This window comes from Triticum dicoccoides, chromosome 3B, assembly GCF_002162155.2.
Source record: "Triticum dicoccoides isolate Atlit2015 ecotype Zavitan chromosome 3B, WEW_v2.0, whole genome shotgun sequence".
NCBI classification, from domain to species: domain Eukaryota; kingdom Viridiplantae; phylum Streptophyta; class Magnoliopsida; order Poales; family Poaceae; genus Triticum; species Triticum dicoccoides.
The window spans coordinates 819305896-819326679 of NC_041385.1; the positions used below are offsets into that span (position 1 = coordinate 819305896).

The 20784-nt window shown below is 47.6% G+C and overlaps 1 protein-coding gene across 1 annotated transcript; it reads left to right on the forward strand.

The window, feature by feature from the left end:
• Positions 1–13424: 13424 nt before the first annotated feature.
• On the forward strand, positions 13425–14728 carry LOC119282467. The gene has a single exon (XM_037562693.1). It carries the CDS (start codon positions 13425–13427, stop codon positions 14577–14579), a length of 1155 nt encoding a protein of 384 aa, XP_037418590.1. The 3' UTR covers positions 14580–14728.
• The last annotated feature ends 6056 nt before the right edge of the window (positions 14729–20784 follow it).

The window sequence follows — 20784 nt, forward strand, 5'->3', positions numbered from 1 at the left end:
TAGTCTCAGCATCTATGGAAATAGCTGCTGCGTCTTAGATGTCTACTAGCTCAACATTTTTTCTTTTCCTAGCAGATTTGAGATAGAGAAATTTAGTTAGACTATACATTTCTTTGCATTTAAATTTCGAATGTACAATTATGTGCTAGAAAGTACTTGTTTCTTGTCTTGCGTTCGGGATGAAGTTTTGGACATGTCTTCAACAAATGCCCAAGTTATTTGCATTCTGGGCACTTGTGTCTTCTCTTTGATATGCTTTCAAAGGCTGACTTTATCCTTTGTGTCCTAGGTCTACCAGTAGCCTTTTTCAGTACAGGAGGGTGCAATTTGAACCCAACATCGACCACTGGCCATTGGTTCTTATCGGCCATGGTGGGCACATTTTTTGCATATGCATTGCAGAATGATTTCACGGAGTAGTACTCATGCACATAGTCATCTATCTCTCGACCTCCTCTAATACTTGTGATGAATGCAATGGCATGTAGGCAAGGTTGTCTGGTTACTTGCCACCGCCTACAAGAGCATGCCCACTTCTCCAAATCTACACAATGCCTCCAATTATATCCATGGATCTTTATAGTGACCTCCGCTTTGCATTCATCACTTCTAAAGATCCCAACTAGCACAATCCCCCTTAATTTATTGTTCATCATGTTGGCGATCCTTGGCAGAATTTGTAGATGTCTGCGTACAAATTTCGCCGCTATTTTATCTCTTATTTCAAATCTGACCATTAGCCATTCTCTCAATGCATCCAATAATTCAAGAACAGGGAAACCATTCAATTTCTTAATCATGGAGTTGAATGACTCGGCTATGTTGTTCATCACATAGTCACATTTGCATGCCGTAGAGAACTTGCTTCTGCTCCACAAATTAGAATGCCACTCATCAAGGTATGTGATAGCTTCTGGATTGGCTTCCATAATTTTGTCCATATGGTGATTATGCTTGGAAAGAGAATAGGTGTATCCTGCTAGCCATAGATTTTCTTCAAAAATCTTTCCATGATATTTCTTTCTGAAGTTCATTATCATGTGTCTATAGCATTCCCTATGTTCGGCAGTTGGGAATACTGTATGCACTATTGTTTCCAACCCTTTGCACGCATCTGTGCATATGACTAAGCCATTCGGCATGCCAATAGCTGATTTGAGATTCTCCATGAACCAATCCCAATTTTCTTTAGTCTCTGAATCGAACACAGCATAAGCTACAGGATACAACTAGTTGTGTCCATCAACACCACAAGCAACTGCGAGTTGTCCTTTCCATTTCCCATTCAAGGCAGTGGCATCAACGCCTAAGTAAGGCCTACATCCTGACAGAAATCCATCAATGCAAGCTCTAAAACACACAAATGCCCTTGTGAATTGTTGCTGCCCTTCTACCTCTTTGTGATTTATCACTACAATACTTGTTGGGCACTTCCTAAGCACCTCAGCTTGCCAGCTATACAAGCACTCAAAGCTGTCCTCCCACTTCCCAAATATCTGGTCCAAGGCTATGCGTCTACCTGCAAGCACTCTCTGATAATCGATATCGACATGGTATTTCTCGAACAACCTTTTCTTCAAAGCGATGCTAGTCATACTTGGATCACCCTTCAACCAATCAGTCACCCTGGCCGCAATCCATTTTCTCTTAGCAACCTTTACTTTTCCATCTCTTTGTGTGCTAGGACATGTGTGCATCTTGGGTTCATTCTTCACCTGAATTGTTTTGTTGTCATATAAGACCGAACCATTCACCCTCCACTTGCATGGGTTTTTTCCTTCCGGTGGTTCATAGGAACAAGAAACCCTCACCCTCTTTTGATCACTTTTATCAGTTTTGTAACTAAAATCATTGACTATGGCATGCGTAGCAAGTGCAACTGTGAACTCTTCAATTGAGGGAAATTATGTCCCTTTTGTCATAGGTGGATTATTCTTGTCATAACTTATTGCTGGAATATCATGCACTATGCCCCCGTCACTATCTTCATCACTAACAGCCCCTTCATCACTATCAGCTTCCTCATCATCACTATCCTCTTCCTGCTCACCACTATCTTCATCAACATCTTGGGGAACATCCTCGGTTGCCTTATGGTCAGCATATTTGGCTTGCTTGCCTCCATTTTGCTGCTCACCGCCATCAAGGTACTGCTCCTCCTTGTCTATTCCTACATGGTCATCTCCTTGATAGCCCTCTTCAGATCTCTGTTGCCCTGCCAAGTTCTCCTCGGGTATCTCATACCATACTGAGAATTTTGAGTTAACTCTTCTAGTATGACCTTGGGCATGTCCTTTGCTGGAGGTTGGATTGGTTGAAGCAAACTAATAGCAAGCTCATCCTCCTCACCATTCTTGCAAAACTGGACAAGTATTTTAATAACCTTTTCTTCCTGATTCTCATCATACATGCTCACCACATCTTCATCATTGCGAATTAGCGCAAAATATTGGTTGCAAGTATTCCACTTTGAGAACACAACTCCCTAATCTTTTCCTCATGGATATTTACTCTGCATGAGCCCCACAAGTTGATCGTAACTAGTCAGCCTCTCTACATGAATGTCCTAGCTCCAAGAAGAGAAAGTGCACTGCTCGCCCTTGTAATTCTTGTAAGAACGTGCCCCATATGTCACAATCAGCTTATAAGGTGGCATGTTTGACCTACATTGACAGAAATTTGACATCAGTGAATGCAAGCACATTGAAAAGCAACAATTCACAAGGGCATTGATTTACAGAAGGGCAGCAACAAAAATGAAGTGAGGAACATTAGTGCTGATCTAGTGCTTTTGTTATGTGAACATAGGTGATTTACTTAAATGATCTACTAATCTAGTGATTTACTTAAATGCTGCCAGAACATAGGTTATTTACAGACATGAAGAACACTATGCAATCAGCATTTGCGGACCAGAGCATACAAGGAATTCTATTTCTAGCATAAAAAGATGTTTATTTCTAGCAGATCAGATGCTACACATCAATGTGAGGAGTTGAAAACTTGTCCATCAGGAAGAGGAACCAACAGGTTCGAGGTCTTCTGTGCCGCCCCTGCCGGCATGGCCGACGGCACGGCTCCCTCCATCCTGTGTGAGCTGTTCAAGGTAGAGGAAGGGGGGTCGCTGGTGCGGACAGCGTCAAGGAGGGAGGCCGGTGTAGAGGATGGGCCAACGCTAGTGCGGACCGCGTAGGGGAGGGAGGCCAGAGCAGAGGAACCAAACCCGCTACTGCCGACCACTTCGGGGAGGGAGGCTGGAGCAGAGGAACCAAACCCGCTGCTGTGGACCGCATCGGGGAGGGAGGCCGGAGATGGGCACCGCAGAGGGGAGGGCGGAGGTGCTCCATGGATCGGCGAGGTTGGAGCAGGGTGCTGTGATGGGGGGACCTGAGAGTCGTGATCCATCAGTGAGGCCGGAGGAAGGGAGGCCGGAGGGGACGTGGATGCGGCGGCGGCGGGCGGCGGAGTGTGGCCGCGGTGGCGGCGACGGGCAGGAGGACGCCGCGGCATGGATGCGGGCGCGGCTGCTGGATGCGGCCCGTGTGTGGTGTCGATGCGGCTGGTGGATGCGGCCTAGGTCATTCTTTTTTTAGGGAACGGGTGGGTGTGTGGTGTGGTTGGACCCGTGTGTGTATATTCTCTGTTTGTGTCTCTTACAAAGTGGCCCCACAAGTCAGTAGGGGCAACCTGTGTCATTTTTACAAATACTGGCAGGTCTTCTCCTGGTCAACTAGATAGAATAAACAGCCAACTAACGGATGTGTAACAGAATGGCATTTGTGATATACTATCGAAAACTAGGAGTGGCAAAAGTGAGAGATGAAATTCTAGAGTGGCATAAGCAAAGTTGGCAAAAGTTAGAGTGGCAAAAACAAAGTTTTCCCTCCTTTTTACTAGTCCATCATGTGGGAGGGAGGCATCAGTATCCTGGCACGCAAAGCCTGGTGGCCAAGTCGGACGCACCTCCACTGAGCATCCACCACTGCTCGCTCCATAGGATGCCCCACCACTTATACCCATGCCGACGGATAACCGCTAGAAGAAGGCCGAACACAAAGTCAAGCAAGCAAAAAAATGCGCACATCGGGCAGTTGCAATCTATTTTAATGTGATTTGATTATGTGGTAAATATCAGGGTATTGATAAAGCCAACCAAAAATTAAAAGTGCATATGACTCTGTATATTTTATTATGTATAGCTGTAAACTATTTACTAGATATAACTAATATTTTTTCATGCATGGTTGTATGTGGTGGTGGGTCTTTTTTCATGCATGGTTGCATGTCGATGTGGGTATTATACTATCCATAGTTATAGGATGTGGCGTGCTTGCCTCTTGAGGTAAATACATTGGTGGGGTGTCTCTCTTAGGTATTAGGATTCATCAATGTAAAGTTCTTGGATGGATGATGCACCACCTACTATTTTTTTCTGTTTCCGTAACTTTGATTTCAAATGAATGAAGGGGTGATGAGATGTGGAAAAAAAGGAAAAACACAAGGAAGCTGACTTTGATTACAAATGTATTTTGGGTCATATTTTTGATCGTAATTTTAAAGTATAAAATTTAAGTTATGCATTGCAAAAACAGTATTATTGAAAACTACATTCAAGTACGAATTAAATAATACAACTTTTGATGACATACATTAATATTTTGCTAGTCAAATATGTGGCGAAATTTGGTAAAAACATGATGAGAAGTGAGAACTAATAAATCCATACGGAGGTTAGAGCCTGCAGACCACGTGGGTGTCATACACCTTACAGCTAGAGCTAGGCACTGACATCCATCCATGCATGTTTCTGGGTAAGCAGCGTCGGTCGGTGCTTGAAGCTTGATGATGTAACTCTGTTACCCAGGCTCCAGCAGCGTGCTTGAGGTCGCGCATCAGTCGGGGCTTCAACCCTTGGAGGATCAAACCATTCGCCCTTTCTGCTTGTCCATTCGACTGTGGGTGCGCGACTGACGCGTAGGTAACCCGAATGCCCTGGGTCACGCAGAACGCCTTGAACTCATCAGAATCAAAGTTGGAGCCGTTATCTGTGATAATGTTGTGAGGAACTCCATATCTGAACAACAACTCCTTGATGAAACTGACGGCAGTGCCCACGCCAAGGTTCTTGATGGGCTTCGCTTTGATCGACTTGGTGAACTTGTCGACTACTACAAGCAAATGGGTGAAACCACTTGCACCAGTCTTGAAGGGGGCAACCATATCCAATCCCCAGACTGCAAGCAGCCAGACGAGTGGAATAGTCTTCAAGGCAGACGCAGGTTTGTGGGACATGTTGAAGTAAAACTGGCAGCCTGCGCACTTGTCGACTATATCTTTTGCCATCTCGTTTGCTCGAGGCCAGTAGAATCCCGCTCGGTCTGCTTTGGCCACAATGGTCCGAGAGGACGCATGGTGACCACAGGTCCCCGAGTGGATATCATTTAGGATCATTCGACCTTCTTCTGGGGTGATGCAACACTGAGCCACTCCTGTGACACTTTCTTTGTAAAGCTGTCCTTTTATCACTGTGAAGGCTTTGGATCGACGGAGTATCTGGCGAGCCTCATCCTCATCCTCCAGGAGTTCCTTCCTGAGAATGTACGCAATGTATGGTACTGTCCAGTCGGGTGTGATCATCAAGACTTCCATGATCAAATCGACCACAACTGGAATCTCAATCTCAGTCGGATTGGTTGAACTTATTGGTTGCGGGGGCTCTTCCCTGAAGGGATCCTCCTGTACTGACGGTGTGTGGAGATGCTCCGAGAACACATTGCTAGGGACAGGCTTTCGAGTGGAACCTATCTTCTCCAGATCGTCAGCAGCTTGATTCTTGATCCGTGGTATGTGATGGAGCTCTAACCCCTCAAACTTCTTCTCTAGCTTTCTCATTGCATTGCAATAACCGGTCATTGCGGGACTCCTGACATCCCATTCCTTCATTACCTGATTAACCACTAAGTCTGAGTCGCCATAAACCATCAAGCGTCGGACACCGAGTGAAATGGTCATGCGCAACCCATACAATAGTGCCTCATACTCAGCTTTATTGTTTGAAGAATGAAAGTGAATCTGGAGGACATAATTGAGCTTGTCTCCTGGTGGGGACACTAAGACCACTCCTGCACCAGAGCCGTTCAACATTTTGGATCCATCAAAGAACATGGTCCAATGTTCCGACTGAATTTGAGTCGGCTGTTGTTGTTCTGTCCACTCTGCGAGGAAATCTGCAATTGCTTGAGACTTGATGGCCTTCTTTGCCTCAAACTTGATATCTAATGGAAGAAGTTCAATCGCCCATTTCGCCACTCGACCGGTTGCATCTCAGTTATTCAGAATTTCTGACAAAGGAGCATCGCTGATGAATGAAACTGAATGGTCAGAGAAATAATGCGCAACCTTCTTCATGGTTAGGTAAATCCCATAAACAAGCTTCTGATAATGAGGGTATCTCTGCTTGGACGGGGTCAAGACCTCTGAAATGTAATACACAGGGCGCTAAACTTTGAAGGCTTTGCCTTCTTCTTCTCTCTCGACCGTGAGCACTGTGCTAACAACTTGTCCTATGGCTATGATATAAAGCAGTAAAGGTTCCTTACTGACTGGAGCAGCGAGCATTGGATGGGTGGAAAGCAGGGCTTTGAGCTCTTCAAACGTTGCTTCAGCTTTGTCATTCCACTCGAACTTGTCAGACATCTTCATCAGTCGGTAAAGAGGCGGTGCCTTTTCACTAGATTCGCGTTGATTCCTCGTTCCGAAACCGAGTAACTTTCCACCAGGGACTCCGAATATGCATTTTGATGGATTGAGCTTGATACCATACCTTCTTAAATTGGCAAACGTCTCAGCGAGGTCAGCCAGCAGGTCAGAACCTTTGCGTGACTTAGCCACTATGTCATCCATGTATGCTTCCACATTCCAACTGATTTGAGTGAGCAAGCACTTCTGAATCATGCGGATGAATGTGGCACCAATATTCTTGAGGCCAAAGGGCATAGTAACATAGCAAAAACACCCGAACGGGGTGACGAAAGTTGTCTTGATCTCATCGGGTCCAAACAGTCGGATCTGATGGTACCTGAAATAAGCGTCAAAAAAGGACAGACGCTCACATCCCACAGTTGAGTCAACTATCTGGTTGATGCGGGGCAGAGAAAAATGATCTTTTGGGCAGACCCGATTGATGTGCTTGAAGTCAATACACATTCGAAGCGATTTGTGTTTATTGGGCACCATAACAATGTTGGCGAGCCATTCGGAGTGCTATATCTCGCGGATGAACTCAGCGGCCAGAAACTGAGCCACCTCCTCGCCAATTGCATTTCTCTTCTCCGTGGCGGACCGACGAAGATGCTCCTTAATAGATTTTGCCTTTGGGTCGACTTGCAAACGGTGCTCAGCCAGTCCCCTGGGTACACCTGGCATGTCAGATGGCTTCCATGCAAAGATGTCCCAGTTCTCACGGAGGAACTGGATGAGCGCTTCTTCCTATTTGCTGTCGAGTGTCGTTGAGATATGGGTCGGAGCAGCATTGGGGTCGGTCGGATGAATGTGAACTGGTTTGGTCTCTTCGGCCAACTGAAATGCGGACTCGAGGAAGATCTCTTAGCACGCAGCAAATCACTCGGATCTGCAGTCTTCTGATACTCTTGAAACTCCACAGCTACCATCTGATCATCTGTTATCTTTACACCGTCCTGAAGACAATCCTCTGCTCTTTTTCGGTTACCGGAGACCGTTATCACGCCTTTGGGGCCAGGCATCTTCAACTTAAGGTACAGATAACACGGTCGAGCCATGAAGCTAGCATAGGCAGGTCTGCCCAAAATGGCATGATAAGCACTCTGGAAATTCACAACCTCAAACGTCAACTTTTCCTTGCAGAAATTCTTCTCATCGCCAAAAACCACATCAAGAGCGATCTGGCCGAGTGAATCGGCTTTCTTTCCTGGGATGACTCTGTGGAACCTCATATTGCTCTCACTGAGTTTGGACATCAGAATGCCCATTCCTTTGAGAGCCTCAGCATACAGGATATTGAGGCCACTGCCACCATCCATCAGAACTCTGGTCAGTTGAGTGCCCCGACGACTGGGTTGACCACCAGCGCCTGCCACCCAGGGGTAGCAACTCGTGGCGGGTGATCGGACTGGTTGAATGTGGTAGGGGTTTTCGACCACTTCAAATACTTTGGTGTTGCCCGAGCAACCATGTTTACCTCTTTGTTAATGACTTTCAGTCGACTTCTGCTCTCGACATCAGCAAAAATCACCAAGGTGGCATTAACATGGGGATATCCATCGTCCTCCTCTTCCTTGTCTTCCTCCTTATCAAAATCATTATCCTTCTCACTAGGCTGGCCTTTCTTCTGGAAACTCTGAATCAGGAGTCGTCACTGTCGAGTGGTATGCTTGGGGAGGATCAGATTCCCCTCTTCATCTTTCTTAGTGTGTATATGACACGGTAGGTCAAGGACATCATTTCCGTCTTGATCCTTCACCTTATTAGGATTCTGGGGCCCCTTGGGCTTCCCTTTGAACTTCCCTTGATTCAACACTGCTGCCTCGGCAGGTCCGACGGCCTCAGCCTTTCGTTTCTGCTTCCGACTGGAATTTCCTCCTCCGGTGTCCTGGGCGACTGACTTGTGTTTGCCTCTCCGGACTCAGTCTTGTTCTTCGCCGTTAGCATATGTTGTAGCAATCTCCATCATCCGAGTCAGGGACATATCTCCGGTCCGACCGAATTTTAGATTGAGCTCTGTGTAACAAACGCCTTCTTTAAAGGCACGGACTGCTTGGTGATCTGACACATTTTGCACAGTGTGGTGCTGAATGATCCATCTCTAAATATAATCTCTCAAGGTTTCATTCGGTTTCTGCACGCAATGCTGCAATTCTGGCAAACCAGCAGGTCTCTTGCATGTGCCCTCAAATGTTCTGGTAAACACTCGGGCCAACTCATCCCAACTCAAAATGCTCCCAGGGGCCAGCTGATTCAGCCAGGCCCTTGCAAAACCTTCAAGCATCAGAGGGAGGTGCTTCATAGTCACCTCGTCGCTGCCGCCTCCAATGTGCACAACCACTCGGTAATCTTCAAGTCAAGTGTCGGGCTTTGATTCTCCTGTGAACTTACTAACACCAGTCGCCAATCTGAAGTTGTGAGGAATCTCAGCTGCCCTGATGGCTCTTCTGAAACACTTGGGACCAGACACGTGGACCTTGCTTCCACTGGGCCTATCTCTATCTAGCCCCTCTATATATGCTCTGTTCCGGTCGACCAAACCCTGGACAAGGACTGACCTTGCATCGAACCCAGGCTCTCTTGGGTCGACTGGAACTCTGCGGTCGTTACCGTACGGACGCCTATAATCATACCACCGAGGCGTGTACGACCCACCCCTGGAAAGGGGCGAAGGCACTCGATGGCGATTGTCGTGAGCATATTCACGATCATACTCCTCATGAGCTCTTCCCAGGTGCCGGTCTCATCGGCGATTGTGATCTTCACGCCACAACGGTGACCCAGGACTGTGTGCCGACGGAACGGTGTCCACCCTGACTGATCTACTGTAAATTATGTTCCACGACTGGGACACAGCAGAGTTCTGGTATCCCGCTGCTCAGAGTAGTGCCCTGATCTGTTCCAGCCCCTCCCAGCCTCTGAACGGGACGGTTGAATGGACTCTGCGATACGTCTAGCAGCTGCAAGATTCTGGATCGGTGTGCGGAATACCTGAGTTTCTGGTGGAAACAACAGTCGTGGACGTCGATTGGAGTCGGTAACCAGTCGACGAGCACGCTCGTCGAGAGAATGTTGGAGATTCTCCAAACAAGTGCGCTCGTCCAGCATGCCCAGGCGCACTGTCTCCATGGCCCGAGCCTCGGCGGTCTCTTCTATGATGGGGGTCTGGGGAGCCTCCATGTTGCGGCGCTGCAGCTCCTCCCTCTGCTACGAGTTGAGAGGTTGGGGCCGATATTCCTCGTGGTCGAATGACGAACCATCGCCACCGCCGTCGTCGCCGTTGCGGCGGAAACCAGGCGGGCTGCGATGGGTGTTGACCATAAGGACTTCTGCCGCAGGGTCACAACTCCCGCTCTCGGAAAGTGTGTCTACGAGGCCGGTCGACTGGACCGCAGCGAGGTACATCGGGCTCGATTGCCACGACTTGGGGGGTGAACGCCTGCCGAGCCACTGCGTGCTTCGACCATCGCTCGAGCCGCAATCGACCAGACCGCTTGCGGAGGCGTCCAGAAGAGTGAGAAGATGATGCGGGGACCGACTGGTACGGCGTCGACGGCTGCGGAAGGAGGACGCCGCGGACACTCACGCGGAAGTGCCACGAACCCCGGATCGGTAGAGCCTCGACGTCGAGGGGAGCCTCCTGGAGCCAGGCGGAGTCGTCGGCGATGAAAGTGAGCGCGCCAAGTCGGAACTCACGGCCCACGACCAAACTGCCACCGGAAACCATGTTGATGAAAATTGAAGAAAATGCAACCTCGCCGGAAGTCGCTAAGACGCTTTACCCCATGGTGGGCGCCAACTATTGTGGTACTAAGACTGACAGTAAGAATAGGGGGTACGTATGAGGAGGCAAGGTCCTAGCTACGGTTAGATTGTACACAAGTGTTTACGAGTTCAGGCCCCTCTCAGAGGAGGTAAAAGCCCTACGTCTCGGTGACCTGAGGCGGTCGACTGGATTATAGTGTGTGTTACAGGGGGTGCGAACCCTTGTGCCAGAGGAGGGGGGTGGCTTATATAGAGTGCGCCAGGACCCCAGCCATCCCCCGTTTCAAGGAGTTCGATGTACATTAAGATGGGGCGTTACTGGTAGTGCCAGCTATAAAGTGTATTCAATGACCTTAAAGACTACAGAGTGAACGCCTGACCGTTGCTGTGCTTAGTGGCTCCTAGCCTTCTTTGGTCGAGTGGTCTTCTGTACAGTCGAGTGATTGTAGGAGTGTGAGGTATCCGAGTGAGATGATTGGCCGAGTGGATTGCACTCGACTACCTCGATTGATACCCTCTGTTGTTCTTCGGGTGTCTTTGCTTATAGGGTAGTGACCTTGGGTAGGGCATATGGGTCAGGCCTATGACCCTACCCTAGGTCCATGGCATCATCAGCAGTGTCTGGCGTCCTGTTCATTGGTGGTGACGGAATGGTCAAGGGCCCATGCAGCGGCGACATCCGCGTTGTTGCAGACCCATTCCGGTGCCTCGTCGGTCTTTGCAAACAAGGAGCTGCGGGCGGCGTTGCACCGGTCGTACCGCTCCGGCTGACGCGCCGCCCGCTCCTCCTCGGAGACATCGTCCCTCGACCGCGAGGGACCACTGACACCGTGGTCTTTGAGGTAATGGAGGATGTTGCCGCACACCTTCCTTATGGCCGACGACAGCTCCTCGATGGCTTGGCGACGGAGCAGCGGGGCGGGCGCGCTAATGCGCGCATACCGGCTATGCGTCGGTGGTGATGCGGGCTCGTCCTTCACGTGGCGTCGAATCTGGATGACGCGGTTGCGCGGGGCGGGGTGGGGGTGTGGGGTTGGGAGGCGGGCTCCTCCTTGAGCCGCCGGGGTGGGGACATGTCCTCTGCCTTGATGTGGTAGCGCCGCGAGGACGGTGGCTCCTCCTTGGCTGTGCTGGCGACGGTGGTGCCGGACCCATCTGATGGGGTGAACGTTCTATCACTATCTTTATCTGACGAACGAATTCTTCGTTCGTCAGAGCCGCCTCAGCAAGGAGGGGCTGCCACTGCGACTGCTGGTCCTTGTCGTCACCGAAGCTGACCGCCGTGGACGTCGTGGGGCCCGGAGAGTGCGGGCACCGGCACCAAGATCCACATGAGGAAGAACTACCACCGCCACTGCCTGCCGGTGCGGACCACCACGACTTCGGAGAGGAGGAGACGTTCGAAGAGAATGAGATGCGGATGTGCAACCCCGGAGCACGGCTTATATAGCCACTACTACGCAAGACGAGCGGACGGTCAGCTCACTTCAATGCGGTGCAACGGTCGGAGTTGGTTCCTCGGAAAGCCGCGTCCTCATTGAAGTGGTGAGTGTCGAGAGGATGCGTCGGTCAGCGCCACCCTCCCTCCACTCGCATCGCGCGGCATCAATGACAGGCACTGCGTGCTCTAGGGCTGCATGAATGTGGCGTGGTAAGCGCCACCTGCATCGAAAGAAAAGCGCGCGGGGCGCATGGTGGGGGGTTTGGATGGGTCAAGGTGGTAAGAAGCGAGCGTGACAGCGGTCCGAAACCCCGCAAAGTCCCCATATTTTTTCACCGGTTTGCGGGAGAAAACGTGTTCGGACCGACATGCGGACCGATAACTTTTTTGGGGTGAAAACGGGCGTCCGGACCACCTGCAAGCATGATGCATCTACTCCACGGTACAGTTTAAATGGATCAATCGGCCGTTAATTTGAAGATACCAACCGGTGATCATGCGCACGCGATGGTCAGCTGCTCGATCGATGGCTAACCTGACCGAGCGTTGGTGCTCGACCGGTCACGGTCGCTCACTCCTTTTCGCGCGAGTGACCATGCCATGCCATGCGTGCGTACGTGCTATCAGCAGCAACGGCACGTCGGTGGCATGTGCATGGATGCGTCCATGCCATTATTCCATGGTGCCGTGCACGTCAACCCACTCACGATGGCTCACTTTCAAATCCAAATCTAGGATGTCAAGCTCCATGTAGCTGCGAATTTCAGACCACAAATTGCTACCAGATCCATCCCGTGATCGATGTTGACTGACTGAAAAGTGGCGAACTGCTGGAATCCATCCGCTAGCACACGAGCCTTGGTGAACCACACTTGTCTTTTCTTCTAGCGTCTGCCTTGCACCTTGCACTCGTTTTCTCCTTCTCTTTATCTGAATCCGAGAATTTGACACGTACTCGAGTACTACTCCAGTAGAGAGTGCATGCACATCAATATTATTTCTTTTCTCACTTCTCAACTAGGATTTGGAGGGCTCACTTCCAAATCTAAGAGACCCGTACGTCAAGCTCCATGCATGCAGCTGCGAATTTCAGACCACAAATTGCTACTACCAGATCGATCCAGCTGATATTGACTGACTGAAAAGTGGCTACTGGAATCCATCCGCTAATACCCAACAAACTCTGAACACCCCGCAACGCTCGGAGCCGAAGCCGCGACCCTTTCTTCCACTGTCGATCGATCTCCTGCTGCCACAACACACGATCGAGTGGATCGATGGATGGATCCCTTTTAATAGGCATGCATCGCCCAGCAAACTGGTAACTAATAATGGCATATATTGCCAGCTCCTGCGGCCTCCCCTATTCCTACGACAGCGCCAGGCCCAACGTAACCCTCCACCGACGCCCCCGTCCTCGCTAGGCAGCTCCGTCGCCATTGCCGCCGGGCGCGCGCGCAGGCAGGCGCAGCTAGCAATGACCTCCTCCTCCGCCGCCTCCTCCTCCCACCTCCATATTACCATCACCAACAACGCCTCCTCCACCATCACCACCAACACCAACAATAACACCAAGTCGCACCACTCCAGCAGCGTCTCCCCTCGCAGCGGCAGCGGCGGCTCCGGCTCCGGCGGTGGGGGTGGGGGTGGGGGTGGCACGACCAACCAGGCCTGCGCGGCGTGCAAGTACCAGCGGCGCAAGTGCAACCCCGACTGCCCCCTCGCGCCCTACTTCCCCGCCGACCAGCAGCGCCGGTTCCTCAACGCGCACCGCCTCTTCGGCGTCAGCAACATCCTCAAGACGCTGCGCCGGCTCAAGCCGGAGCTGTGCGACTCGGCCATGCAGACGCTCATCTACCAGGCGGAGATGCGCGCCATGGACCCCGTCGGCGGCTGCTGCCGCATGATCATCGACCTCGAGCACACCAGCGAGCTCCTCTCGGCCGAGCTCGCCGCCCTGCAACAGCACCTCGACATGTGCCGCCAGGCCGCCGCGTCCGGCGTGGCCGGCGGGGACGTCATGGACGGCCCGTGCGCTGACCTGGAGGTCACCTCCTCGAACCACCAGCAGGAGCAGCTGCTCCTCCACGCCGACCAAGATCATCATCAGGCGCTCTACGTCGGCCAAGAAGGCGCCGACCCCGTGATACAGAACGGCGCCGATCACGACGACAGCCGGCAACCGCAGTATCACGGCGGACAGCAGCAGCAGCAACAGCAGCTGTACGACTATTTCTACTACGAGGCAACCGGTGCCGGCAGCGATGAGGCCGGGAGAAAGCCCAGTGGCAGCGGCGTCGACATTAACGTCGACGTCATGCAGCATTTCGATTACGACTCCAGCTGCGAGGTTGATGATCATCACAAGGTGGATCAACTGGAGCCGATGATCTCGTCCAGCCTCGACGAGCACTACCAGATCGGACAGAAGGAGTACGAGATGAAGGTGGCGTCGTTCGTCGATGTGTTGGACGTCAGGCCGGAGCTGCAGGCGGTGGACGGGAACGCGGACATCGGCGTCAAGGAGGAGCTTCAGGAGGAGGATCCCAAGAATAACGACGACATCGCACTACGTAAAGCAGCACACATGGCGGCTGAGTCATCACATTGCAGGCTAGGGTTAGGCTTTTAAGTACATCTCTCTAATGCGGCATCAACCCATTCATGTTTGCTTAACTTGTTTTGATAGAGAGAGAGAGAGAGGCTGTAGAAAGTATAATATTGTTCTTTCTTTTTTCAAATGAGTCGCGGCTCTATAGTCTATATTAATCAACACCAGTATTACAGGAAATCGCCCAAACAAAAAGAATGGCCGTGACTAGACTTTTAAATTTGGGTCAGTCAATCATTTTCGAACGTCTGATGAATATCCAACGGCATCTGCCTTTCTTCTTCCTTCAGCTGGCCTTCTTCTTCCCGAGCTGCCGCATGGGCTGCCGTCCGAACCATCTGCGACCACCACCCACGGCCGGCGGCGCTCCCGCGCAGCCTAGCCGCCCCGTCCTCCCCGTAACCGCCCAACCATCGCCCTCGGCCATCCCTCTAGCCTAGCTCGCGTATGGGTTTTTCCTCCGACGAAGTTGCACCACAGCCGTCCTGCGGCCCCCGCCACCTCCGTTCTTCTGCCCCACCACCACCCCTAAGATAGATGGTGGGGCAGCCCCTGCCGGCGAGCTCCTTCCTCCCCTCCGGCCTTTCTCCGGCGAATTTCTTTGGGAATCTCAAAATCGACCATCCCATTAGCTAAAGTCAGTTAATACCGATTAGCTAATGTGAAAAAGAGTATATAATCCACTCCTTAGAGAATTATCCTCTCCATCCCATACATGCCCAAGACAGTGGCGGAGCCAGGAATTTGCTGTTGGGTATTCTTTTAAAAAAATGTCAATGCAGTACAATAGAACAATAAATATACAGCAAGATGATAACATCAATGACTCAATGACCATACATTGATAATAGTAGCGAAATATCATTGTGGCAATAACTCTAACAATTAAGAAGATTACAAATAACAAAGGAAATTACAATATAACTTTACGATCCCCTTTTTGGAAGAGTTTGATGACATCCTCATCTTTCACTTGCCTGAAGAATTCTCTCTCAACGAATGTAACCAAGAAATCATTCAAATATTCATCACCCATTTTGTTTCTTAGTGAATTCTTCACGTATTTCATCGAGGAAAATATCCTCTCAATGCTAGCAGTGGCTACCGGAAGAATGAGAACCAACTTAAGAAGTTTGTAAACAATATAATATTGTTCATTCTTTCTTGTCTCAACCATCAAAACTGAAAGCTCACATAGATTCTTCAACTTGCTAAACCTTTTATCCTTACGCACATGAGAAATGAACATGCTTAATTGCCATGGAAGTCTTGACAATTCATCGTTTGTGAAATCCTTAGCATAAAACTTTCGAGCAAGCCTAACCAAGTTCTCTTTATCATAAGCAACAAATGAATCATGTGGACTTAATGCTGCCATGCAAGTAAGTAGTTCAGTGTTTACCTCATCATCAAATCTTGCATTCAGCTCTTGAAGTTGCCTATCAATAACACCCACAAACATTTCAACCTTGAAGCGTTGGTAATTCTTTGCGCCATTGAAGCACTCTCTTCTTGGTCTCCCAGTAGGATAGTAAGGAGCCTCCATGTCAACAACTTTGATCTTGTGCTTTACACAAAAAGAAGTGACATTTTGAAGAAAATCATTCCACCCTTCATCTTCTCGCAAGCATTGCAAGTGCAGCTTTGTGAGGTCAACAATCTCCATGGCATTAACAATATCTTGATCTTTCTTTTGCAAAGCTCTACTCAAGTCATCGGTGTATTCAAATATTTCTTGCATCAAGTGTGCCATGAAAACAAATTCAAATGTCCGAAATGATGTCAACATAGTCATTGCTACTACCGCCTCTGTGCCGTTATACTCTTTTGCAATCTTGATGAGAACACGCCTTATTGCGGGATACATGGAGATAACATGGTTGATAGTCTTGTAGTGAGAGCCCCAACAAGGATCACATGGTCTTCCAATACCCATTTCTTGATTCAAACCCGTCCCGGTTTCTACTTCTTCCAACTCTAAGGCAGCAATAAGTTCCTCAGCTTGAGCTATTCGAAGCATTCTCATCTTTTTAAAATAATAGCCTAGAACATTTAGCAAACATGCCAGCTATTGAAAAAACCAATTACAATCACCACTCTCCTTTGCAACAGCAACACGAGTTAATTGTAGTTGATGGGCAAAGCAATGGACATAATAGGCATAAGGAGACTCATCCATAATTAGTTTCTTCAGGCCATTAGCATTACCTTTCGTATTACTATCCCCATCATATCCTTGCCCACGGACCATTGCAAAGCTCAAATTGTATGTCATAAGCATGTCCTCAATTGCACTTTAAGTGTCAAAGAGGAAGTGTCTTCAACATGGGCAAGACCAAGAAATCTCACAACTGCCCTTCCTTTCTTATCCACATAACGCAAGCAAACAGCTAGTTGTTCATTCTGGTACATATCACTTGACTCATCTGCAAGTACTGCAAAATGTCCACCATCAAGATCTTCAATGAGTAGTTTAGTAGTCAGTTGGGCACAACACTTGATCAACTCTTGTTGTATATCAAAATGGATACTGTTGAAAACAAAAAAGAGGTAAATACACTGGGAGTCATAGAACTTGCACGCGACGGTCAGTTTGATGCATAAACTTGCAAAATACATGTTTCTGATCATCTAACTTGTCCTCTCGTTCATATACAGTGCTTTCTACCATATTCGACCGCATCCCGCACACACGTTGCGGGGGAATCCACGTGCTCTTTCCCGCAAAAAAAATTTAATCCATGTGCACTGTTTTTTCTTCAGAAAGCACCCTTACATTTTATTTATTTACACAGAAAATCATCAAATAAAATTAAAAATGATAGCGCGGGGGTGACATTTGAAAGCATGACCTGTTGCAATATGAATCAAATAGGTAACCACTGGACCAACTCATATTTGTCATTTAAATAGCACAGTTAACTTTATATATAATATGACCCGCAAAAAAAATTTATATATAATATGGACAGTACAAATTAAAATAGAAATCAAAATGGAAAAAAGGGTGTGCAAGAAAGGAGAAGCCCAGTTGACCTCCTGATAAGTCGTTACGTGTATGAGAGCCAACCATCCGGCCACAATGATACCTCACGGGATGAACACAATTTATCTTTTGCATTCTACTTTCTTTTTTCTATGTAAAAAAAACAACTTATATTCTAGATAAACTTGTTGGTCAAACCAACCAAATTTCTTTTTGAATTTGAATAATTTTAAATTTATAAATCTAGATAAAAGGTAGTGAAGAATGAAAGTATGTAACATCCAACAATTAACATATTTTGTGAATGTTAATGAGCAAGTGTAACATCCAACCATCATCCTATAACATCCAACAATTAACATATTTTGTGAATGTTAACGAGCAAGTGGTGACATTTTATTCCTCACACTAGTAGAAAAACACCTAATAGTCCCGGTTCGTAAGGGCCTTTAGTCCCGGTTCATGAACCGGGACTAATGGGTCGTTACTAATACCTCCATCCATTAGTCCCGGTTCAAACACGAACCGGGACAGATGGGCCTCCACGTGGCCGGTCCGCCGAGCCCAGTCAGGGGGGCCTTTGGTCCCGGTTGGTGGCTCCAACCGGGACCAAAAGTTCATGTTTTTTTTACAAATGTGGCTGCTTTAGGGGTTTTGGGGGTTATTTTTAGGTTGTTATTAGCTAGCTAATAGAGAATCTCTCTTATATCAACGTTGCTGCTATGTTCATTTCACCCGCTGATATAACATGCTCATGCATGCGCAATATCATACATCATCATATATAATAACAAGTCCTATGCATTATCATACAACTTCTACTCGTTATTAATAATAAGTCATACGATCATCCTCATAGTCATCGAACCCAACTCTACATAATTGTTCTTAGCACATGATCATCAGTATCAGGTAGGACCTAAACACCCTTAAGGTAAAATAGCATAAAACAATATAGACCCTGACTCTCCATTATGAAGAATGGCGATCATCCTATCTCCAATTCTTGCCCTTCGCTGCTTGTTGCTTCCAAGAAGCTCCTTACGACTGTCCGTACATTTTTTTTCCATTCTTTGATTGTTATGTCTCCACTTCTTTTAGAAACCCGGTATGGACAGTTGAGATTCGTAGGACGACCTGCTTGTATGTTCAAAACATGAAGGCTACCATGCGTATACATCAGATGAGGCACACAATCATTCAGGATTATCTGTTGAAAAACATAGTAATAACTTCTTAGTTAGCAATGATATACTAGTTTTAGAAGTGTGCAAAAAGATCACGGATGTCGTAATAGTAAAAAAATCTTACCAGGGTATCTCCATCGTAGTTACCATAGTTCAACACGTGCACTAGTGGCACGTATTGACCATAATGTTGAGGAGTTTGATTGTAGATATTGTAATTTTCAAGATCAGTACAAAATGTGACCAGATGAGTTTTCTCCTGATAAGTTAATTCGGAGCCTTCGGTGTAGTAGGTTCTGTCTACCATCTTCCGCACATTCTTTGAAGAACGAAAATAAGCTGTCAATAGAGATAAGTTGTCAACTATTTTGAAATAAACAATATAAATTCTTTAATAACTATATTAAGCTCACATGGGGGTAGAATTGGAGGTGTATCCACAAGGACCCAAATCGAAGGTCTCTCTTGCTCGATTGTAGGATCACCAAGATCCATGATGACAAACATAACCTCATCAAGACCATACATCTTGCAAAGTGCTTCCCAATTTTTGCAACCAAAATGGGTTACACTCTGAGCATTGTACAGCTTTACTTGAAAATCCACACCATGATGGGTACTTAGGATATTTTTTTTGGTTTCGAAACTTTCATGGTCTTCAAAACCCATCCTCTCCAAGACATAGCGTCTTGCAAAGCATGGGATAAGCTAGCCGAATTGGAAAAGATGAAAAATATTGTCATTATTAAAATAGTTGAAGTCACGAGTAATTACGAAAAAAAACTATTGTCGTCGGTTGCGTACCGTATGAACATCGAAGGTCTCCTCGAGCTTAATGCTGAAGCGACGATCTTCGTCGAGCTCAATGAACCTGTCGCAGATACCTCAGTCGTCCTGGCACCAGTCGCACTCCCCCGGGCGATTTTCGTCGTCCGAGTATGACATTTCCGGCCTATGTTCATAATTCAAATATTAAACTAGATTATTAATCACGGGTTGACTATCGGTGATGTACGTAGCTCCTCCTTTCATTCCCGAGTGCATTATTACATCAAATTGTCTAGCACACGGGAATGAAGGAGAACTTATCCAATATGAGCATTCAATAAACAAAACCAAATCATAAAATAAGCAAAACCAAATCCTACAATAGTATAAAGTAGTATTCAAATTAGCATGCATTCAATAATTATAAGCAAAAGCACATCATCTCTTGGTGTCCGTACATCATCGAATATTATCACTAATATAGCATCACTACAACTAGAACCGTAGCGCCCGACGGGTATCGACGCGGGCGGTGGACACCGAAAGATAAGGAACCATCACAGATCATAGCTCCAGTGAGATCCCTGAAGAACCTGCCAGGTATTGTCGAACCTGCCCTCCAATGCAACCATGTAGTGACGGACGTGCTCGTCCTCCTCGCTGACACGATGACGTACCACGTCCGCGGTGTCCGGAAGCCTCGGCACCGTCACTGGCCCACGCGACCGCCACCAAACAAGGATCGGGTCAACAATGGGATGCCTCCTCACCAACCTACGTCCCCCGGAAGGTAGCACCTCCCAATACCAGCCCGGCGGAGCCCAGTCCCGAACATGGCCCTGATCAAGCAAGCCTCCACTGCCGAGTCGACGACGACGAGGATGCGGGATAGGCATCGCCGACGTCGATGCGGGAACTACTTCTATATATAGTTAAATAAAGTAGTTTTATTAATTAAATCAACTAGCTAGTTCAACTACTAAACACTTACTATAAATAAATAAAGTAGTACTTACTAAAAACAAACCACTTGTATATATAGTAAAATAAAGTAGTTTATTAAATCAACTAGCTAGTTCAACAATTAATTATATTAAACACTTTCTCTTCTTATTTTTTTTCATTTTTCTAACTAGTATTTTCTAACTAGTTTTTTTCTAAAAATAAAGTAGTTTCATTTTTCTAACTAGTATTTTTCTAACTAATCTAACAAAAATCATAAAAAAATCTAACAAAATCTAACCAAAAAAATCTACTAACAGAAAAAAAAAATCTAACATAATAT

What these genes read in the sequence shown, in the direction of transcription:
- LOC119282467 (XM_037562693.1), top strand. Translation starts at nt 13,425, where the DNA reads ATGACCTCCTCCTCCGCCGCCTCCTCCTCCCACCTCCATATTACCATC.